General features: G+C 38.0%; 2 protein-coding genes across 3 annotated transcripts; both read right to left on the minus strand.

Annotated features, from left to right (window-relative positions):
- Nucleotides 1-6,684: 6,684 nt before the first annotated feature.
- LOC146305942 (uncharacterized) lies at nucleotides 6,685-11,412 on the minus strand. 2 transcript variants are annotated; one of them, XM_084713022.1, is made up of 2 exons: nucleotides 8,851-11,412; nucleotides 6,685-7,791 (listed from the first exon to the last, which is right to left on the minus strand). In XM_084713022.1, the coding sequence occupies exon 2, from the start codon at nucleotides 7,768-7,770 to the stop codon at nucleotides 6,874-6,876; it is 897 nt and encodes a 298-aa protein (XP_084569148.1). In that variant the 5' UTR covers nucleotides 7,771-7,791; nucleotides 8,851-11,412; the 3' UTR covers nucleotides 6,685-6,873. The 2 variants fall into 2 exon arrangements, with proteins under 2 accessions (XP_084569148.1, XP_084569147.1); XM_084713021.1 differs by having other exon boundaries at nucleotides 6,685-7,794; nucleotides 8,851-11,408.
- Nucleotides 11,413-14,020: 2,608 nt separating this feature from the next.
- On the minus strand, nucleotides 14,021-17,627 carry LOC146305943 (C-type mannose receptor 2-like). The gene is made up of 8 exons (XM_084713166.1): nucleotides 17,591-17,627; nucleotides 16,967-17,353; nucleotides 16,452-16,626; nucleotides 16,124-16,296; nucleotides 15,787-15,888; nucleotides 14,797-14,913; nucleotides 14,504-14,589; nucleotides 14,021-14,161 (listed from the first exon to the last, which is right to left on the minus strand). The coding sequence occupies exons 1-8, from the start codon at nucleotides 17,625-17,627 to the stop codon at nucleotides 14,090-14,092; spliced, it is 1,149 nt and encodes a 382-aa protein (XP_084569292.1). The 3' UTR covers nucleotides 14,021-14,089.

Below are 17,627 nucleotides of genomic sequence, written 5' to 3' on the forward strand. Positions count from 1 at the left end.
CCTTTGTCAAAATGATATTTTAAGTTCACCTCGTCACATTTTAAACAATATAAAATGCTCTGCAAGAAGTAATAAATTGCGTTCAATATGTTTTTTTAATTTTTTAATTTTGCAATATAATTGTTTATTTCCTGACCATTTTTCTTCAATTTCCACATCACCTCATGTTATCTTGACATGTATTATTCAGAACACATGTTAAATACTTAAAAAAAAAAAGAGATGAAATAAATGCATTTAAACTGAGTTAACAGGTCATCTTATTGTTTTTATTTCCTCTAATCAAAAAAACAACACAGAATACTCAAGCCTACATCGTAAATTAGACAAATTAAGTGCAGTTAAACATAATGAACAAGCTCTCTTTTTTCCTCTCATCAGTAGAACAATATACACATTTTTAATGCTTTACTGCAGATATTAAATTTACATGTGCAGAATTTCTTCCATATTCTTCTATTTATTTGGATATATAAATAAAATCTCCTGTGAGCCACCTGTGGGTGGTCAGCTCTGTCTCAGCATCAGCCCTGCTTTCAGGATTTTCAGGTTCAGGATGATTTAAAACAGGAAAGGATGTTTTCAGCCATTTTCAACCCGTGGAATGCTGATTTTTATAAATGTAAGAAATGTCAACATTAACACCACCACTGATGTGTTTTGTCATAGTACAGTAATATAATGTAGTTTTCAGCTCAAAAAATGCAGTTAAAGTCCCCCTCCAGTCATGTCATAAACAAAATAAAATAAAATAAATTCAAAAATACGTTAGAGTAAGAACATGCAGAAGCATTTTATAGGGTGTGGGATCAGTATAAATTAAAGGGCACCCCCTCCCCTTTTTACTGTTTCTACATCTCATCCTGAGTTTGACACACCGCTTTATATGTAATAGTATTTCCATACACGCACACACACACACACACACACACACACACACACACACACACACACACACACACACACACACACACACACATTCACACACACAGCACATACCCCTCTTGTGTTTTAAAGTCCAGCTGAAATTAAAAGGATTTTATCTACTACATTTACTCTGTAAATCACATTAATTTTTTTTTATTTGTTGTCTCATGATGGCACCTCCCAGTCAATCAAACACAGATGAAAATGTTCTGATACGTCTTTTAATTGTAAAAAAAAAAACTATGAACAATAAATTTAGACATTTAGAGATTAAAAAACAGTATTTTTGACTGCAGAAAGGTATAATTTAATTTAAACCTGCAATAACTGATCTTTTTTGCCACTTGGGGGCAGCAGAAATAAACCAAGAACACAGCACCACCTGTTCAGTTGATATGGTAAATTGTTAGCAAACAGTTTCTTATTTACATGTCCAGCAGTTATGGAGCAACATTATCATTTAATTGGAGTCATGTGTTTGGCAACCTGATGCATCTTTTTCCATTATTCACGCTCTCTCCCAAGTCCTTTGCCAGTTATATGACTCTTAAGCTGAATGCTCACCAGCTATTTGTGAACTTTGTCTGTCTGGTACTGAGCAGATGTGTACACTGGATTAATAGCACCTCTGACTAAAAAAAAAAAAAAGCACAACCCCTTCAATACTAAAATTAAGCATGTTTGAGCTGAAAACTGAAGTATATTACTGTACTATGACAAAACACATCAATGGTGGTGTTAATATTGACATTTCTACATAAATTTCATTGGTTGAAAATGGCTAAAATGTTCAGAGTTGACTGTTTCGAAATACTTCACATCTGTCATTCCCAAAGACTGGGTCACAGGAGATTATATTTGGATCTCCTTGTAAATAAAAGAATGTGGAAGAAATTCTGCAAATTTAAGATTTATATCCACAATACAACATTTAAAATGTATATATTGTTTTACTGATGAGAGGCAAAACAAAACTCCATTAATAACATTTAAAAGTGCTCAATTTTTCTCAGTAATGAAGCGTGATAAAGTGTCCCATATTATCTGCTGAGATGAGGAAAAAATAATGAGATGACCTGTTAACTATATATATATATGTTTTCAATAACGCATGTCAAGATAACATAAGGTCATGCGGAAAAATGGTCAGGAGTGCACAAATTACCTCTTCCCAAGATTTATCAAGGTTTGGTAAAGCACAACGCTCTTCATCATAAAAATTTATGTTAAAATTTGTACAGACACAGATGGTCTGACAGCCGCTGACCAGCTCTGTTAACTCGCTTCCAGCTGTTACTGCAACACGGAGTGGTGTAACCTCCCACACAGTCTTGCACAGACAGACTGCTGTCCACAGCACTCAGTGCTGAAAAAAGGTCTGGCTCCACACATTCATATTCTGCTAAACGGAAAAAAAAATGCCCTGACTCATTTGCATTTCTTTAAACCAGTCACAAACATCTTGGGCAGCACAAAGTCCAGCATGCAGCAACAGTGCTACTGCAAAATATGGTGTGCACGTCTACTACCTCACTGCAAAAGAAAAGTTATCAGCTGTTAGCTTGTTTATATTCATACCATCAACATCCCAGATGCTAATTTGCCATTTTCAGCGTGTAGGTTGCAGCTTGGAGGTTGTTCTTGTTTCCCAGAGAAGCAGATAGCCAACACCATGATACTGTGGCCAACAGCAGGATTTACACCTGCAGTGTGCATCCAGTCAGCCAGACTGTCTCCTGCATCACACTCTATGTAGGCAGGAGGCCACAGCCCTACAGTAGTTGTCCTGTGCATCCCCACCTGTACAGCCTCAGCTTGGAGCCACGTTCATGTACACATGCATACATACACGTTTTGGAGACTAATAAAATAAACCTGACCCTCAATTAAAAGGTTTAAAAGGTTAAAGGAAAAAGAGATACTGAATTTACCTGTGAATATGTGCATACATTTGGTAGGGTACATAAGGGGGCAGCAAGAGCAGCAATATACATATTATTTATTTAATTATCAATAATTATTTAATAATTATTAATTGTAATTTCAAATTAAATCTTATTAATTTATATTTCTGTGTACTTTTACATTCTTAAAATACAAACAAATACATGTAAAATGACAGTAATTAGTAGTAGTAGTAGTAGTAGTAGTAGTAGTAGTAGTAGTAATAGTATGGTAATAGCGGTTTTCTTACCTGTCTGGTGTGTGACATCCACGATCATAAAAAATGTCCCTGTGAATTACAAGTCAAATCCACTGTCAAAAAAAAACAAAAAAAAAACACATGGGCCAAAATACATATGTATGAATTTTCTAAATAAATACTTTTTTTCATTATTTTTACAAGCTCATTATCAAAATTGCAACACAAACCAAAGAGAAGCAGTTTCTTCAACTTTCCTGCAGTAATGAGACAAATTCCACAGATAATTTATATGAATCAAAAATCTAATTTTCAATTATTTTTGTAAATAACAAAAGTACACAAAAAGTTGCTACTTTTGTAAATGTGGTCTCACCTCTTCTGTCTGTGTCCTCACCTGGAAGAAAATTTACTCAAACATCTCCTTCCTTGTTTGGGTACTAAATGGTTAATGACCAAAAGTAAGTGGTTGTGTATTTTTGTTAGCGCACGTCCATCTTAGTGAGAACCATTGACTAGTTTTAGAGTTTCAAACTGGGTTGTACCAACAAAGACTAATTTTAATCAATATGGAGATGCTTAAACCCAAATTTAAATAAATAAATGAAAAATAAATTTGAGTGCTGCCGGGACCAATTAAGTGTATAAGAGGGGAAAAATCACCCAAACAATGTAAATGAACGGTGTCCAGTGTTCAAATGAAAAAAAAAAAAACATAAAATGCCTCCATACTGTTCATCTGGTGTAATCCAAGTCTTCTATAGTCCTCACTTGCCATTTGCACACTGTCACAAGACACACAACAAGCTCAGACAGTGGACATGTGCATGTAAACATGGCTCCAAGTTAAGGAGTGAAGATTCAGGCTAAAACATGGTGTAAATAACATTTCTTTTGTCAGCTTGGCATGTCGGGGCTTCAGGAGACTTGGATTACACCTGTCAAACAGTATGGAGACATTTTATGTTTTTATTCTGCTGTTTTTCCACATTTTAGTCACCTTTCACTTTCATTGTTTGGGAGATTCTGCAATAATGTGTTCCTGTGAAACTCCAGCAGTGGACTAAAAAATGTTACAATGGCTATGTCCAGAATTTCATAATAACATGCTATATAGACTAAAACAATATGTGAGAGTTTTTGTGTGTGTTTGAGAGAGACAGACAGAGAATCATCAAAGTTAAAATGGAAAAAAGTTTTTTAAAGCTTTAAATGAAGTCGTATATGTTGTTACTGTGCCTGATGTTATTTGCTGTTGAGCTGTCTTGTTCAAACAAGACATACAAAGTCACAAATCTAGGATTCACTTCTGTAACAGACGGATCAACGTCTGTGTAAAAGGGTAAGTCGACATGGTGAGTCAGGACGCTGTTCATTTATGCACTCACTGCTGTTTGTCATTGTGTTCTTTAAATTACAAACTTGTAACAGAGTAAAAGGACATACTGGGGCAGCTTCATGCTGGCGCTGCTTGGTTGAGTCTAAAACACAAATCCAGTTTAAAAGCGAGCCCTCGTGGCAATATTGCAGGATCATTGTGCATTATATTCGGGTTAAGTTTAGTGTTGGGGTTAAACACGTAGATATGATGGTCTACATATATATTTTGGTTTGCAGTAGACCACTAATAATGTGTGCATGATGTCTAGACAGGACATTTGGTTACTGTCGGTTAATATTTGTCTGAGCATGGGGGGGACCAGTCAAAACTACAACTTTGTTTTGAAAAGACCATGCGAGCTTTTTGTTTGTTTTGTCTCACAGCTCACTCCCTTTTCACAGTTTAAGGCCTTTACACACCAACAACATAAATAAATGGCATGAAATTACTAATACTTCAGAGGCAAAATTTTGATCCGCCTGACTATCCACATGAAGCGTGACACGATTGTACAAATGAATTATTAAGCTTCTAAAGTGGCAAAAAAAAAAAAAAAAAGATCTAATGGTGCAATGCAACAGAACAGTGCTCATTGTCAAATATATTCTAATAGAGACTCATTCACCTGAATTTACAATGTTTTATGCTAAACCTCTACTTAGTATCTCTATCTTTGTGTGGTGAAATCCAAGCGTTTGTAAACCACGAGATTAAAATCCCTTTATTTACTCTATTCACTGACTTGGGTGACACGCAATCATATTTTAAATATTTTTTTAAATGCTTTCTGGTTTCCCTCTGTTCAGCTGCTCAGCTTCAGCTCTGGGCCAGATTACTTTGCTGCCATTAGTGGGCAACCAAACCAGGCTCAGACTATTGAGTGTGTTGTTTAGTTTAGTTTGTTTTGTTTTGTTTTGTCTACTGGTGAGTTAAAAAATTTCCAGTTGAGAAAAACTGAAATGTCGTATTCAGAACATCATGAAGTTTTTTGCAAGCTCTGAGTTTACAAGTGATGATCGTGACAGGCGCTGCTAGCTAAAAAATACATGTGAAGTTTGCGGGCGTTGTAGCTAAATCTGTGTTTTTATCAGATATCTTAGTTACAGCAAGATTGAGCTTGCAAAATAGTTTTGAGTTTGTATGTATGATATTTATTTACTTTTGGAAATCCCACAATCTCTGGAAAACATTAAGGTTAGCTCAAGTTGGCTGGCTGACTCCACTGGGACTAGAAATTGTCTCTGCTGCCACAAAAGGTCAGCCTAATTGTTGGAGTAGTAGAAGAAGAAGAAAATCAGTTTTGGCTTGATAAATTTTACATTTATTAAATGAAAACATTTATACATGCAATTTGAAATTTAAGCATTTTGTCAAAATTTTTGTAGATTAGTTTTTAGTGTTCAGGTCAGGTCGACTGTTCAGATCTCAGTTTTAGAAGATCACTGGTGCAGAGATGAGATGTCTTTTGCAACAAAAGGTGCCTTTGACATGATAAAAGCACAAGACAAACACATAAACAGGAAAAGAAGACTTGTACTGTATGAAATAATGATAAACTGAGAATTGTATCTAATTAAAATTGATTTATGTAACTAATTTCAGCAAACAGGAATGGGGATATAATCAAGATATCTGACATATCATTATAAGCTGTTTATCTCTTGGACTGTTTCTTTCATATTAAAATCATCATCATTAGACACTGATGTTAAGCAAGCATAATTTCCTTTGACTCAGACTGGGTTGTACCAACAAAGATTAATTTAATCTTAGATTAGTTCTAACCAGAATTTAGCAGAACTAGGTTTAAAATGAATCAATCCAGATCCAAAATTAAGCAGCAAAACGAATCTCTGTGCAGTAAATCCAGGTTTATTGATAAACCATGAATACTATGAATATGCTTACTTACCCAATTTGAAATCAATACAAAACATTACATTGTTAGCTCGCTTAATCTAAAAATCATTACACTGTTAGATAAAAATTAATGAAATGTTACATTGTTTACTAGCTAGCTAAAAGTTACCATAACATTACATAAACTGAGCAAGCTGAAAACTTAGTTGGCCTGGCTAGTTAGATTAAACGTGATGGCTTCTTAGAAAAAAAATCATGTTGATTGAATTAATGGAGTAATATAGCCAAATAATAGAACATTTAAAAATGCACTAACAGCATAGTAAGGAAAAAAGAGACTGTCTGACAGCAAAAGACTATTTTAACAGAGAGAATGAAGAGACGCATCATAAAAATCAACTGGGTTGAGTCTTTCCCTTAATTTAAAGTTAAACCATGATTTAAGCGGGTTTAAAAATAAATCCTTGTTGGTGCAGCCCAGTATAGAGTAGTTTACTGGTTCTTATTTACAGAAAAATAACTTTGAAGTCGCATTTCTGAGAATGACTACAAGTCACAAGTGTCACTTTCCTGATGAAGAAACCTCATCCTGTTCAATTTGAGCCTGTCTGAAAAAATCGGTGTTCACCTGCCCAACCTCTATCTGCTCTGGAGCTTCTACTAGGTCATCCCTGCAGGTCAGCCAGTAAAGATATCCATCTGTTATCAGACGCAGGTTTGTTGAACACAGAAAAATCTCATAGATCGATCGAGAAACGTATTCATTATTAATGATCATGCACTCAATCACAAAAACAGGACAGCAAATTAGAGCAAAGGTGAGCAAGCCTGTCAGAACAACCTTTCTTGAGTGTTTGTCCAAACTTTTTAAGGAGCAGCAGGCTTGAACACACAAAACCAAAGTCAGAGTCATGGCCATGGCGCCCAAAGCCACAGACGCTTTGATAACCTCAAAGAAAAGTATGCAGATGAGATCCAACGTGAGGACGACGGGCAGGGACCAATAGAGCGGCAGAATTTTTGAGTTCTCCCGCGACCGCCTCCAGATGATGAATTCCAGCACCACCAAGAGGTGGAGGAGCGTTCCGCATTGTCTGGACGAGTGCCACACAGCATAGAACTTATCACAATATCTTAAAAGGCAGGTGGAACTCATCAGATTCATCGCTATCACGGGTGTGGACAGTGACTGGAGGAGGCCAGTAAAGACCAGAGATACCTTGAACACTGTGAGGTTTCGGGTGTCAAAACATTTGCAGCACGCGGCGAGCAAGAAAAGAAGTAACAGAAGTAGACCAATGCACAGGCCAGTCAGGAGAACAGCAAGAGCTGGCTCGTTTCTGATGAAGACTCGGTCACTGGCAAGGACGCCTGCATTCAACCGCTGAGTGATGCTGGAGAGGTGACTGGTGTCCATGTTGAGGTGACCCACACCATCAAGAGCTGGAGACTCATTCATTCTTTATTTCTTGCTTGTTTTCTTCTAACAAAGAAAAAAGAAAGTCAATTAAAAAAAAAAAAATCATCACAATCATCACCAATCAAAAGTAAAAATAGCAAAGTTGAACTAACCAGATTTCAGTTGTGGACAGCAAAGAAGTACATTTACTTTAGTACTGTACTTAAGTACACTTTTTGAGTAACTGTACTTTACTTGAGTATTTGGGGTTTTTTTTGGAAACTTCTGACTTTAACTCAAGTAAAGTTTTGACTGAGCACCTTTAACTTGTAGTTTAGTAATATTTGACCAGGAGTATCTATACTTTGACTCAAGTACTGGGGTTGAGGACTTTGTCCACCACTGTGGTGGTCAAAGGCCAAAGTTACTTTGCTGATTAATTACAGATGACTTGAGAGATTCACATCATTAAAGACTTTTGACTTTAGACCCCAAGGTCAAGGGGCCTGATTTACTAAAGTTTTACATGTGTAAAAACGTGTGCAAACTTTATATCACCCACAAACAAATGTGCAAACTGACCTACTAACAGTGCGCACTGAGAATTGCATTGTAGACAGCACACACTGTCCATTTAGGGCATTTGCCTTCATGAATATGCAATATGGGGTGTTTTTACCTTAATGTGCAAAATATTGGGAGGAGAAAATGTGAATAGGTTAATTTATCACACACACTGTGATTTACAAAGCCTGAAAATAATTTCTGGTGACTGTGGCTGTTGCTGTGAGAGGAAGGTGCTCATCGTCCCAGTGTTGTGCAAAGATGGCTGCTGTTATTGTGGTGAAGAGGAGACACTCTGGTTGAAAATTATTTCTCATGAGCTGTTTGTGGGGTGCATTTATTTTTATTTTCATTCAGTGATCCTTAACACAGAAAAATACCATGATTAAACCTAAATTTATTGCTGCCTATTTGTAGCCAAATGAAACTGAACATTCACAGCCACTTTCGAACGCAAGACAATTAATTAGGCAGAAGATTAAGCAGAAGAGGTAGATGAAAAAATATCCTAACAGATACAAGGATAAAGATAAGTTTCAAAACAAAGGTTTTTTTTAATTTGGTATTTCGTCTTACCTGTGTAGTCTGAATCCCAGGAGGAGAAAAGCTGAAAATGTAAAGCTCTCTCTGTTGCTTAACTTGGATTTATACCTGCTGCACTTTACACCTGCCCATCTTTGCTTTTGTCACGTACGGGACAGAAGGGGCAGAGCTGCCAGCATGTTAGATGTGCCGTCTTTATTAAGCCATAAAATTTGAAGCTGTATTGCACAATGATGTACTCTCATACAAAATTAACTACTAAAACTATAACAATTAAACAAGAGTTTTGAACAATTAAACCAAAGAGTATGTTATCTAATGTCTGTGATGTGCTAAAAGGTAGTGTAACAGTGAAATCAGTAAAGTAACTCAATAATGCGAGTTACTCAGAAATATCTATCTTATGTTCAGGTTAAACATTACCCAACAGCAACCGGTCATACCAGATCAAATAAAGCTGTATCAGTGAAGTCCCTCTGTGTGTTTTATTGCTTATGTAACCCTCTCTTCTTGTTTGTTGGTGTTCTCCAGTTCTTCCGGGCTGTGGGTAATAAGCGGGCTGCAGTATTTCTTTCTTTCTCTCATTTAATTCTCACCAACACGGCACGACAGCACAAAACACACTCTAACTTAGGGGTACGGCGACATCTCTACACTGTTAAGCACGAGGCACTCTCTGTGTGTATCACCCATACCTGTCCCTACAAAAACAAGGGCAGGTAGGAACCAATTAACTCAACCAAGGGAATACTCCACTTAAACACTGCACATGAACATACAAATGAAACAATATACAAGGTACTATAAATGACAATGAAATAATAATTTACAAGTAGCTCAATAATGCTGTAAAAAATATTATTACTTAAATATAAACAATTTACTTATGCGTGTAGTAATTACAGTTACACTTACAACAGGATATAAAAGTAATTTCTCCATGCTGTGAGCAAAATGAAGGACATTTCAGTCCCCTCCATTTTATTTCTGCATTGCCAGGTACTGCTAGAACAGTGGTTTAAACCTTTGTGCTAATGGGACCCATTTTCTATCACCGAGTAAATTAATGACCCTTGACAAGGTGGAGACAGATGGACATTAAAAAATCAGGTGCAGGACAGCTCAGGACAGAACACCTCCTCCTTCAGTTTCATCGAAAAATTCAACGTCGCCAGATCTGGAGATAAGTGGTTTTTCACAGGACAGCAATGACGAGCGAGACTACAATATTTGTTTTCTGTGATACTGTATTAAGCATGAAATTGGACCAGGTAAGGCTAAATGCTGTGGTCACATTGTATTTTCCAGCTAATTAGTGTCAGTTATACGTCATCTATTTGTCAAACAATGTGTACTTATTATTGTACTATTTTAATTCATTAAAACTCATCAGAATGCAAGAAATAAAACCAACAAATCTCAAAGGTTGGCAATGCGAATGCTATGCTAATATTCACAGTTACCGATTTTGTCTTTGAAAACAGGAATCTATTATTTGCAGTTGTGAAAAAAAAGAAACAAATTTCATGGTGCTACATACATAATTCAAATTTTGCACATTATGAAATTACAATTTCAGAAACACCATCGATCATAGAATTTTCAAAACCCAGTGCTTCCTGTTGTTCCTCTTCAGTAGAGAGCTTCAGGATAAAAAAACAGAGGAGTCCATCCATAAAGAGTTGAAAGTTTGTGCAAAAAAGAACATTCACATAAATGACGAGATACTCATCTTTTTTCTCCTCATATCTTCTATCTGAATTGAACATTAGGCACTGAAGAACAAACACAGGGACGTAGGCAAATAAGAATGTGAACATGGTGACCGACACAATCGCTGTCCTCCCAGCAGCAGCAGAGGGGGACACAGGAGTACACCATCTACAATTTACTTTGATCACAAACAGCACACCAAAGATCCCACCTCCCACCACGATTATGATATCCTGGTTGAAGAAAAAGTAGATAATGACAAAGACGCTCATCACAGCCCACATCGTGGTATTATAGCGCAGTGCAGTTCCTTTTTGTGGGTAGCACAGGAACAGGACGGTCCCCATGGCGCTCACGACATGTATAAGCATTCCAGTGATTCTTGACAGGAGCCACGCAGTGAAGATGTAGACACAGGTGAGTGCAGGGCCACAGGTGGATGCAGCGAGCTCAAGGGCCAAGATGATAGCTGTGATTGCATTCACAACATCCATGAAGAGCAGGAAGAAAAGACCGTTGTGGGTGTTTTGAATACCCTTGAGGCTGCCATGCCGACACGAGAAGTACAAGATGATGCTTTCTTTTAAAAACTCTGAGCTTGCTGCGCTGGGACCAGAAAGCCCAGGTGAAGCTGGCAAGTCCCAGCAGGACGTAGCCCAGGGTAATTCCTACAGCCAAATAAGGGTTTCCTGCAACACCTGCTGCAATGGCGCGGGCCGTTTCCCAGTTGAATGACAAGCTCCTGACATGATAGGTATTGTTCTCCATGATGAGGTGGTCTGACTAGTTTTGCCGACCTGTTGGAGGAGAGAGAGATGTCCCGATTTAGTCTTGCGACTCAAAGATCATCATGTACACCAACACTGTCCATGACTAATTTATTGAGAAACACAGTTGCTGCCTGGCTTATGTTCACACTTGTCATACAAAGCCAGTCGTGGAGGACAGTGGGCACACATAGCACAAGACATCCTGAGTCTCACAGTGGATTAGGTTTAGGTAACAAAAATAACTTGATTAAAGGCCGGGAAAGAATGAAGAAAGAAAGCTTCCTTTAGGAGACCCCAGAACATGCTGGAGAGGTTATGTCAGTGTTCCTACACATCTTCCATTTCAAAAATTCCATACTTTTCCAGACTCAAATTTCCAAACGTAGACTTTTCGGACCATATTTTTGGAGGAGGGAAAGTAAAAACTGGAAGGCATTACTCAGGAGAGTGCAGCTCCATGGTAGGCAGCAGATGATGAGGCACCTACTGCAATGTCACCACAACAGCCAGATGCAACCACCAGAGATTTCCCACTCTACCAAGATTAATCTGACCTCCACGTATGTCGTCCCTAAATGACACATGACTTCAAACTGAAGCAGTTGTTGGTCACTTGTGGCCCCTAGTGGGCGGTTAAGAAGAGAAGTCAGCTGTCAATGATTGTATGATACAGAACAGTCATAAATAGAATGGCTGCCTCACAATTCTCCACCAACCAAGTTACAGTTTACATCCAGATTTATATAATCTAGTAGTGAAGATTTTGGAGGAATTTAATATAGAATTTACCACTATATCAACCTTTAACTTTGAAGGAATATAATAAAAGTTAAGTGTCATTTTATGATTATATTGACAAATGTGATTCCAGTGTGTTTCCAGTGAGAAACATTATTTTTCAGAGAAGTACAGTGGACTGATATCGTGATCTTTGACCACCAACATTTAATCACTTTATCCTCAAATCCAAGTGGACACTTGCATCAAGTTTGAACAAATTCCCTCCAAGTATTTCTGAGAAAGGGATGACCTGAAAACATATGACCTCTGGCCACAGCTGTCACTGGCATGCAGGCATAAAAAAATGTTTTGTTTAGGGTTTTAAAAATAAAAATAAAAATTGCAGGTCCCTTGAACATGCATACACACACCCACGGAAGCAACTGCATAATGTTATTTTATCTGCAATTAAAAGTTTTTCTTTTAAACTAAATTGATCTCAGATGTTGGTATTTTTTACAGTGCTAAGACAGTTTTTGGCAGAGGTGTTCAGCAGGTTTGCATCTTGCCTAAATTTTGATGACACATAGCTTTGGCCCACACCCACTCCCTCACACAGGGGTAAATATTTTTTGTTGCACTGGCTAACACCACGGAAAACACTCAGTTTTAGAAATTCTGACTTTGTATTGTAGAAAACAGAAAACAGGAAATAGTCTGGAAATACAAATATTTTCCATTCTCTTTTCTTTCTTTCATACTTATTCAGACCTGGAAATAGATCCCGTCAGAGTCCTGGATTATTAATGAATGCAATTTTGTATTCATGTTTGTTTGTTTGTTTTTTTATTTGATTAATCATCAAACTGGCAAAATAGATTTCTTTTGCAAGTGTTTCATTCTTCTCTACGCTATCAGTTACCTTTGTGTCTAACAGGTATAATGAAGATGAAGAATGTAGACTGATTCTTACCTTTTTAGGTGTTGACCTGTTGTTACCAGGAGAAAGCTGTTGAGTGACAAACTTTGTCTCTTTGGGCTGCATATTTATGGCTGAGCACTACCTTGTAAAACAACCACATCCCAGCACATGCCTTCTTTTATTGACCTCATTTGGCCAAGTCAAACTGTCACAATACAAAAAACAAAGTGATTTGTTCAACTAAATGGTCATTTTTCTGTCTAACAGAGTGAAACTGATTCTACAACCCTGATTCTAATAGAGTTAGGACATTGTGTAAAATGTAAATAAAAACTGAATGCAATGAATTGCTAATTCTTTTTGGCCTATATTCAGTTGAATATATTACAAAGATATCACCTGTTTTCAGTTACACTGTTTACCTGTGCTATGTTTCAGACAGGTGCGTTTTAAGCAACTTTCCTGGTCTTTTTTTGCCCTTGTCCATGTTGCAGGAATCAAATTCAGAATGAGCGTGTATTTACAAAAGAACGAAGTTCGTCAGTTTGAAAATTAAATATCTTGTCAGATTTGCAAATAATTGTCAGTTTTTTATCTAAGTTTTACACGATGTAACAACATTTTTGGAATTGAGGTTGTACTGAAATCGAAAATGTACTATGGAGTGTCCACACAGGTTGACTCTGTAATGAAATTAAGCTAAATCCATCTTCACTGCCACAAGAAATCAACTCTTTTGAACAGTTTAAACATTTACTACCTGAATTATATTGCTGACAGTGAAAATATATAAAGGTGCTCAGAGCTACTGGCATGAAAGACTGAAAATGCACTCCGGTTCCACCCCGTGGATTTTTTTTTTATGTAACTCAAATATGATTTGGAATTGTAATGGATCATATGATGTGAACCATATAAAAACTGTAAACCTCATAAAACAATCAGAAGCACCACCATTTCATTTTGACACAGACAGACTTTGACACACTGATGTAAGCTGTCGGTGGTTGATTTTTATATTTGGCTGAGGGATTTTTACAAACAAGACCACAAGGGAGATGCTTGGTATGGTCTTCAGGACTTCAGCCTCTCTCTTTTTCATCTCTTCAGTGGTCCTCCATTTTTCCCTCTGTCTCAATCGCTCGGTTTATTTCAGCGGCCTCTTCAAGCCCACCTTGATGTTCGTAGGAAGTCCCATTTCCATCAGAAATTTGTGAAACTGAGAAAGCAAAAAGATTTAATCAAGCAATTTTTATTGATGTTCAGGTGGCGTTTTGTAACTGATCCTGACCCCTGAACTCTCTTTAGAGAGGGGAATTTAATCGCCTAATATGTGACATGGTCACCTTTCACTTCTGTAACGCTGTTTTCCTGTGAAACTCCAGCAGTGTTTTATGGACTAAAAAAAATAGACCTGACCTTCAGTCGGCAAGAGACTGAGAAGATAGTGACCGAATTTTCATTTTCGGGTAAACTAGATGTCATCTTTATACTTTTGTTCACAAATTTATTTGAATGAATAATGAAAATGGACATTCAGTGTTTTGCACGTGTATCTCACCTGTAGTAACACCAGCTTGTTGATGTCGTCCTCACTCAGTTGTATCTTAGAGTTGAATTTCACTTGCAGGTTAACCACATATGACACTAAGAACAAACAATGTGAAATGCATTGACTTTATTAAAAGGTTTCTGCAGTTGGGTTTACTTCTGGCAGAACTAAAATCCCGGAGCCATAAAATTAACGGAAGAGAAATTTTCAACATCACCAGAGATGAATAGAAGAAAAAGTCTAGGTAGATGTGAATGGTGAGCATTTTCTGGCATTATGATCAAAATCGTAATTTCCATTACCGGGCACGTTTTTTGTTTGATCCACCTTTGGAGTTGAATACAGCTGAGATGAAGCGTCTGTACTGGTTGAGTCTCTGTCAGTGGTGGTTATTTTGCTGGTAAACAGACGAGTTTCATCTGCAAAATGCAGACATGACATTGACAGGATGTAACATGAACTACCACTAATAAAAATAGAATTGAACTCACCAGTGATGGGTCTTGTTTGCTCCACAAGTCGGGTTGAAGGCTGCTGAGATGAGGTCATCTCTGTACTCAAATGACCACTGGTTGATTTTATCTCAGTGGTGGTGGTTTTTGTTCGAGGGGTCACCGTGGTGGTAGATGAGCTGTTTGGAGTTACTTTTGCAAAATTGAGACACTGATAATTGATCTCTGTATGTCACTGTGGTGGCGAGGGATGAAATTACCGCCACCAAAGAAAAAAAGTAGTTAAACTCACTGGTAATGGGTCTTGTTTGGTCCACTTCTGGAGTTGAAAGCTGCTCAAATGATGTCATCTCGGTACTCAGATGACCAGTGGTTGACTCTATCTCAGTGGTTGTTCTTTTATTTAGGGTCACTTTGGTGATGGTGGAATGAGGTGACTTGTGGGTAGTTTGGTCTGCAAAATGATTCACATTTTAGCTGTTTTACTGATAACTGAAGTTAGTGAAGAATTAAAAAGTGTCTCATGTCTCTCACCAGAAATGGGTGATGTCTGATGCACCTCCGGGGTTAAAGGCTGTGCAGATGAAGTACCGACACGACCGGTGGTTGATTCAGTCTCAGTGGTGGTTCTTTTATTTGCCATCACTGTGGTGATGGTGGAATGAGATCATTTGTGGTGAATTTTGTCAGAAAACTTGAAAAATAATCGTAACAGTAAAGCAACAGTAAATAATATAACAACTGCTCCTTTTTCATAGGTTCATTTCACATGTGGTGTTTGATAGGGGTCCCTACTCTGATCAATTATCAACTGACATGCATTAAACCTGTGTCTCTCACCAGGAATGGATGTTGTTCGATGCACCAGTGAGGCTGAGTCTCCCTTGACAGTGGTTATTTTGTTTGGGGTCACTGTGGTGGTGGTGGACAAAACTGGCATGACTGGAGTTTTGTCACCAGTGTAGAAAAAAAAGAAAAACAAGCATTGCTATGAAGATTTTTCACTGGAATTACTCAGGGGAGCAATATCTCTATGGGTACTGTTGGCAGTGTATTCTGTAGAGTATCAAGAGTAACACAAGCCTTTAAATGTAATAAAAGACAATCTATACACAAATTTGCATGGTTTGTTCAGACCAAGCAGTGATAGCCACTGAGGCTTTTTTAACAAACTCACCTTTTTCCCCGTGGCAGATAAAAGCGAGCTCTCTGCTGCACTCTTCATCTGACCACAGGCCTGCATTGCCCAGATCAGTGGCAGTGCAGTGCTGCTTCCCTCCGACATTATCAGGCTGGCCTTGCTTCCAGTAGCGGTAGGTGGAGGTACTTTGGTCTGACCATTCCCGTGTCCTGCACAGAGAAGCAAAGGCCTGGCATTAAATATTTTGTAGAACCTCAGATCATGTTTGATTTATGAAAACTTATTGGATGTCAGTTAATCTGTAATGTATTTTTGGGGGGGTAAATGCATGGTCCCTCAAACAAAGTGATGTCAGGTTCCACACCTGTAGAGACCAATCCAGACACTCCTGTTTTTAGCCAACTGTTGTATTTCCCGGTTCTCTTTCTCATCTCTAACACTGGCGAGGTCTGTGTGACGTTCCCTGCAGTACCGCCGAGCGTCAGACCAGCTCAAATCCTGTTCGACAAAAATGAACCTCTGACTGGTGCCGGCCGTCCCTAAAGAAGAAAAGAGAAAAGAGATCAGAGAAATACCTTCAAAGATTGTACTTTAACGTCCATCAGTGTGAAGTGATAACAAATTTTTTTTTATTTGGGGAAGATAGCATCTCCATATTTATTAAATTCTAGGTAATTACACCAATGAATTTGCTAAACTAAACTGAGATCACTTTTAATTGTGCAGAGCTCTGCTTAATGTTAAATCTGGGTTTAGTCATTTTAAACATGGTTTTGCTAAGTCTAGATTAAATTCATCTTTGTTGGTGCAACCAAGTCAAAACCATTTGTAAATATATAATATAATACATAAATTAATTTATAAAATCTGAACTGAGACCATCGTAGCAGATGAAGGGGTTTCTCAGGGAGCACGGTGAGTCATCCCACATTCCTCTGCTCCACATCTTCGCACACATCTGGTTGCCAAGGAAGTTGTCCGGCTGACTAAAATCCCAGTTCCTGTAGTCACCCTTTTTGTCTCCATAGTAACTGCTGTCTGAGAACGACCACCTCCAACTGGTGAGGTTATCGTGTAGCCCGATCCACGCCTTCTTCGTAAAGCCTCCAGTGGAGTCCTGAGCTGTGTTCACCACCCGGTTCATGTCCTCTATGTTGAAGACGGTGGCCAGGTCAGTGTACCGCTCCCTGCAGTACGTCTGGGCCTTCAGCCAGGGCAGGGTGGTACCGATGAAGTGATACTGGCAGTGGGCAAGAGAGCGCAGACCTGTGGATGGAGGACACTGCTATCAGTCTGAAGTCAGCCATTACCAGCCACGACCGCAGCCTAATTTGTCCAACAATTTGAAACTATATCTTAAAATCAACAAATGTCCATTCATATAATATAGTTTTTGAATTTATTATATTGAATAAATACATTTCAAGTCCAAACTGGCTATTTGGTATGTTTGATGTTACAAATACCAATAAATAAAGCTGTCAGTGTTCTGAAAACATTTACCTGTGAGAAACAGGAGGACAGACAGTCTCCACTCCAT

The sequence above is a fragment of the Lutjanus erythropterus genome, chromosome 23 (genome assembly GCF_056507025.1).
Source record: "Lutjanus erythropterus isolate fLutEry1 chromosome 23, fLutEry1.hap2, whole genome shotgun sequence".
NCBI classification, from domain to species: domain Eukaryota; kingdom Metazoa; phylum Chordata; class Actinopteri; order Lutjaniformes; family Lutjanidae; genus Lutjanus; species Lutjanus erythropterus.

Bases quoted from the DNA above. Each gene is read 5' to 3' on its own strand.
- LOC146305943 (XM_084713166.1), bottom strand. From the start codon at position 17,627: ATGGAGTGGAGACTGTCTGTCCTCCTGTTTCTCACAG. The intron at 16,297-16,451 runs GTGTGGAACCTG...TTCTCTGTGCAG, and splicing joins GTCTGGATTGGTCTCTACAG to GACACGGGAATGGTCAGACC. The intron at 14,914-15,786 runs GTGAGAGACACA...TGCATTTTGCAG, and splicing joins TCGAACAACATCCATTCCTG to ATGAAACTCGTCTGTTTACC.
- LOC146305942 (XM_084713022.1), bottom strand. From the start codon at position 7,770: ATGAATGAGTCTCCAGCTCTTGATGGTGTGGGTCACCTCAACATGGAC.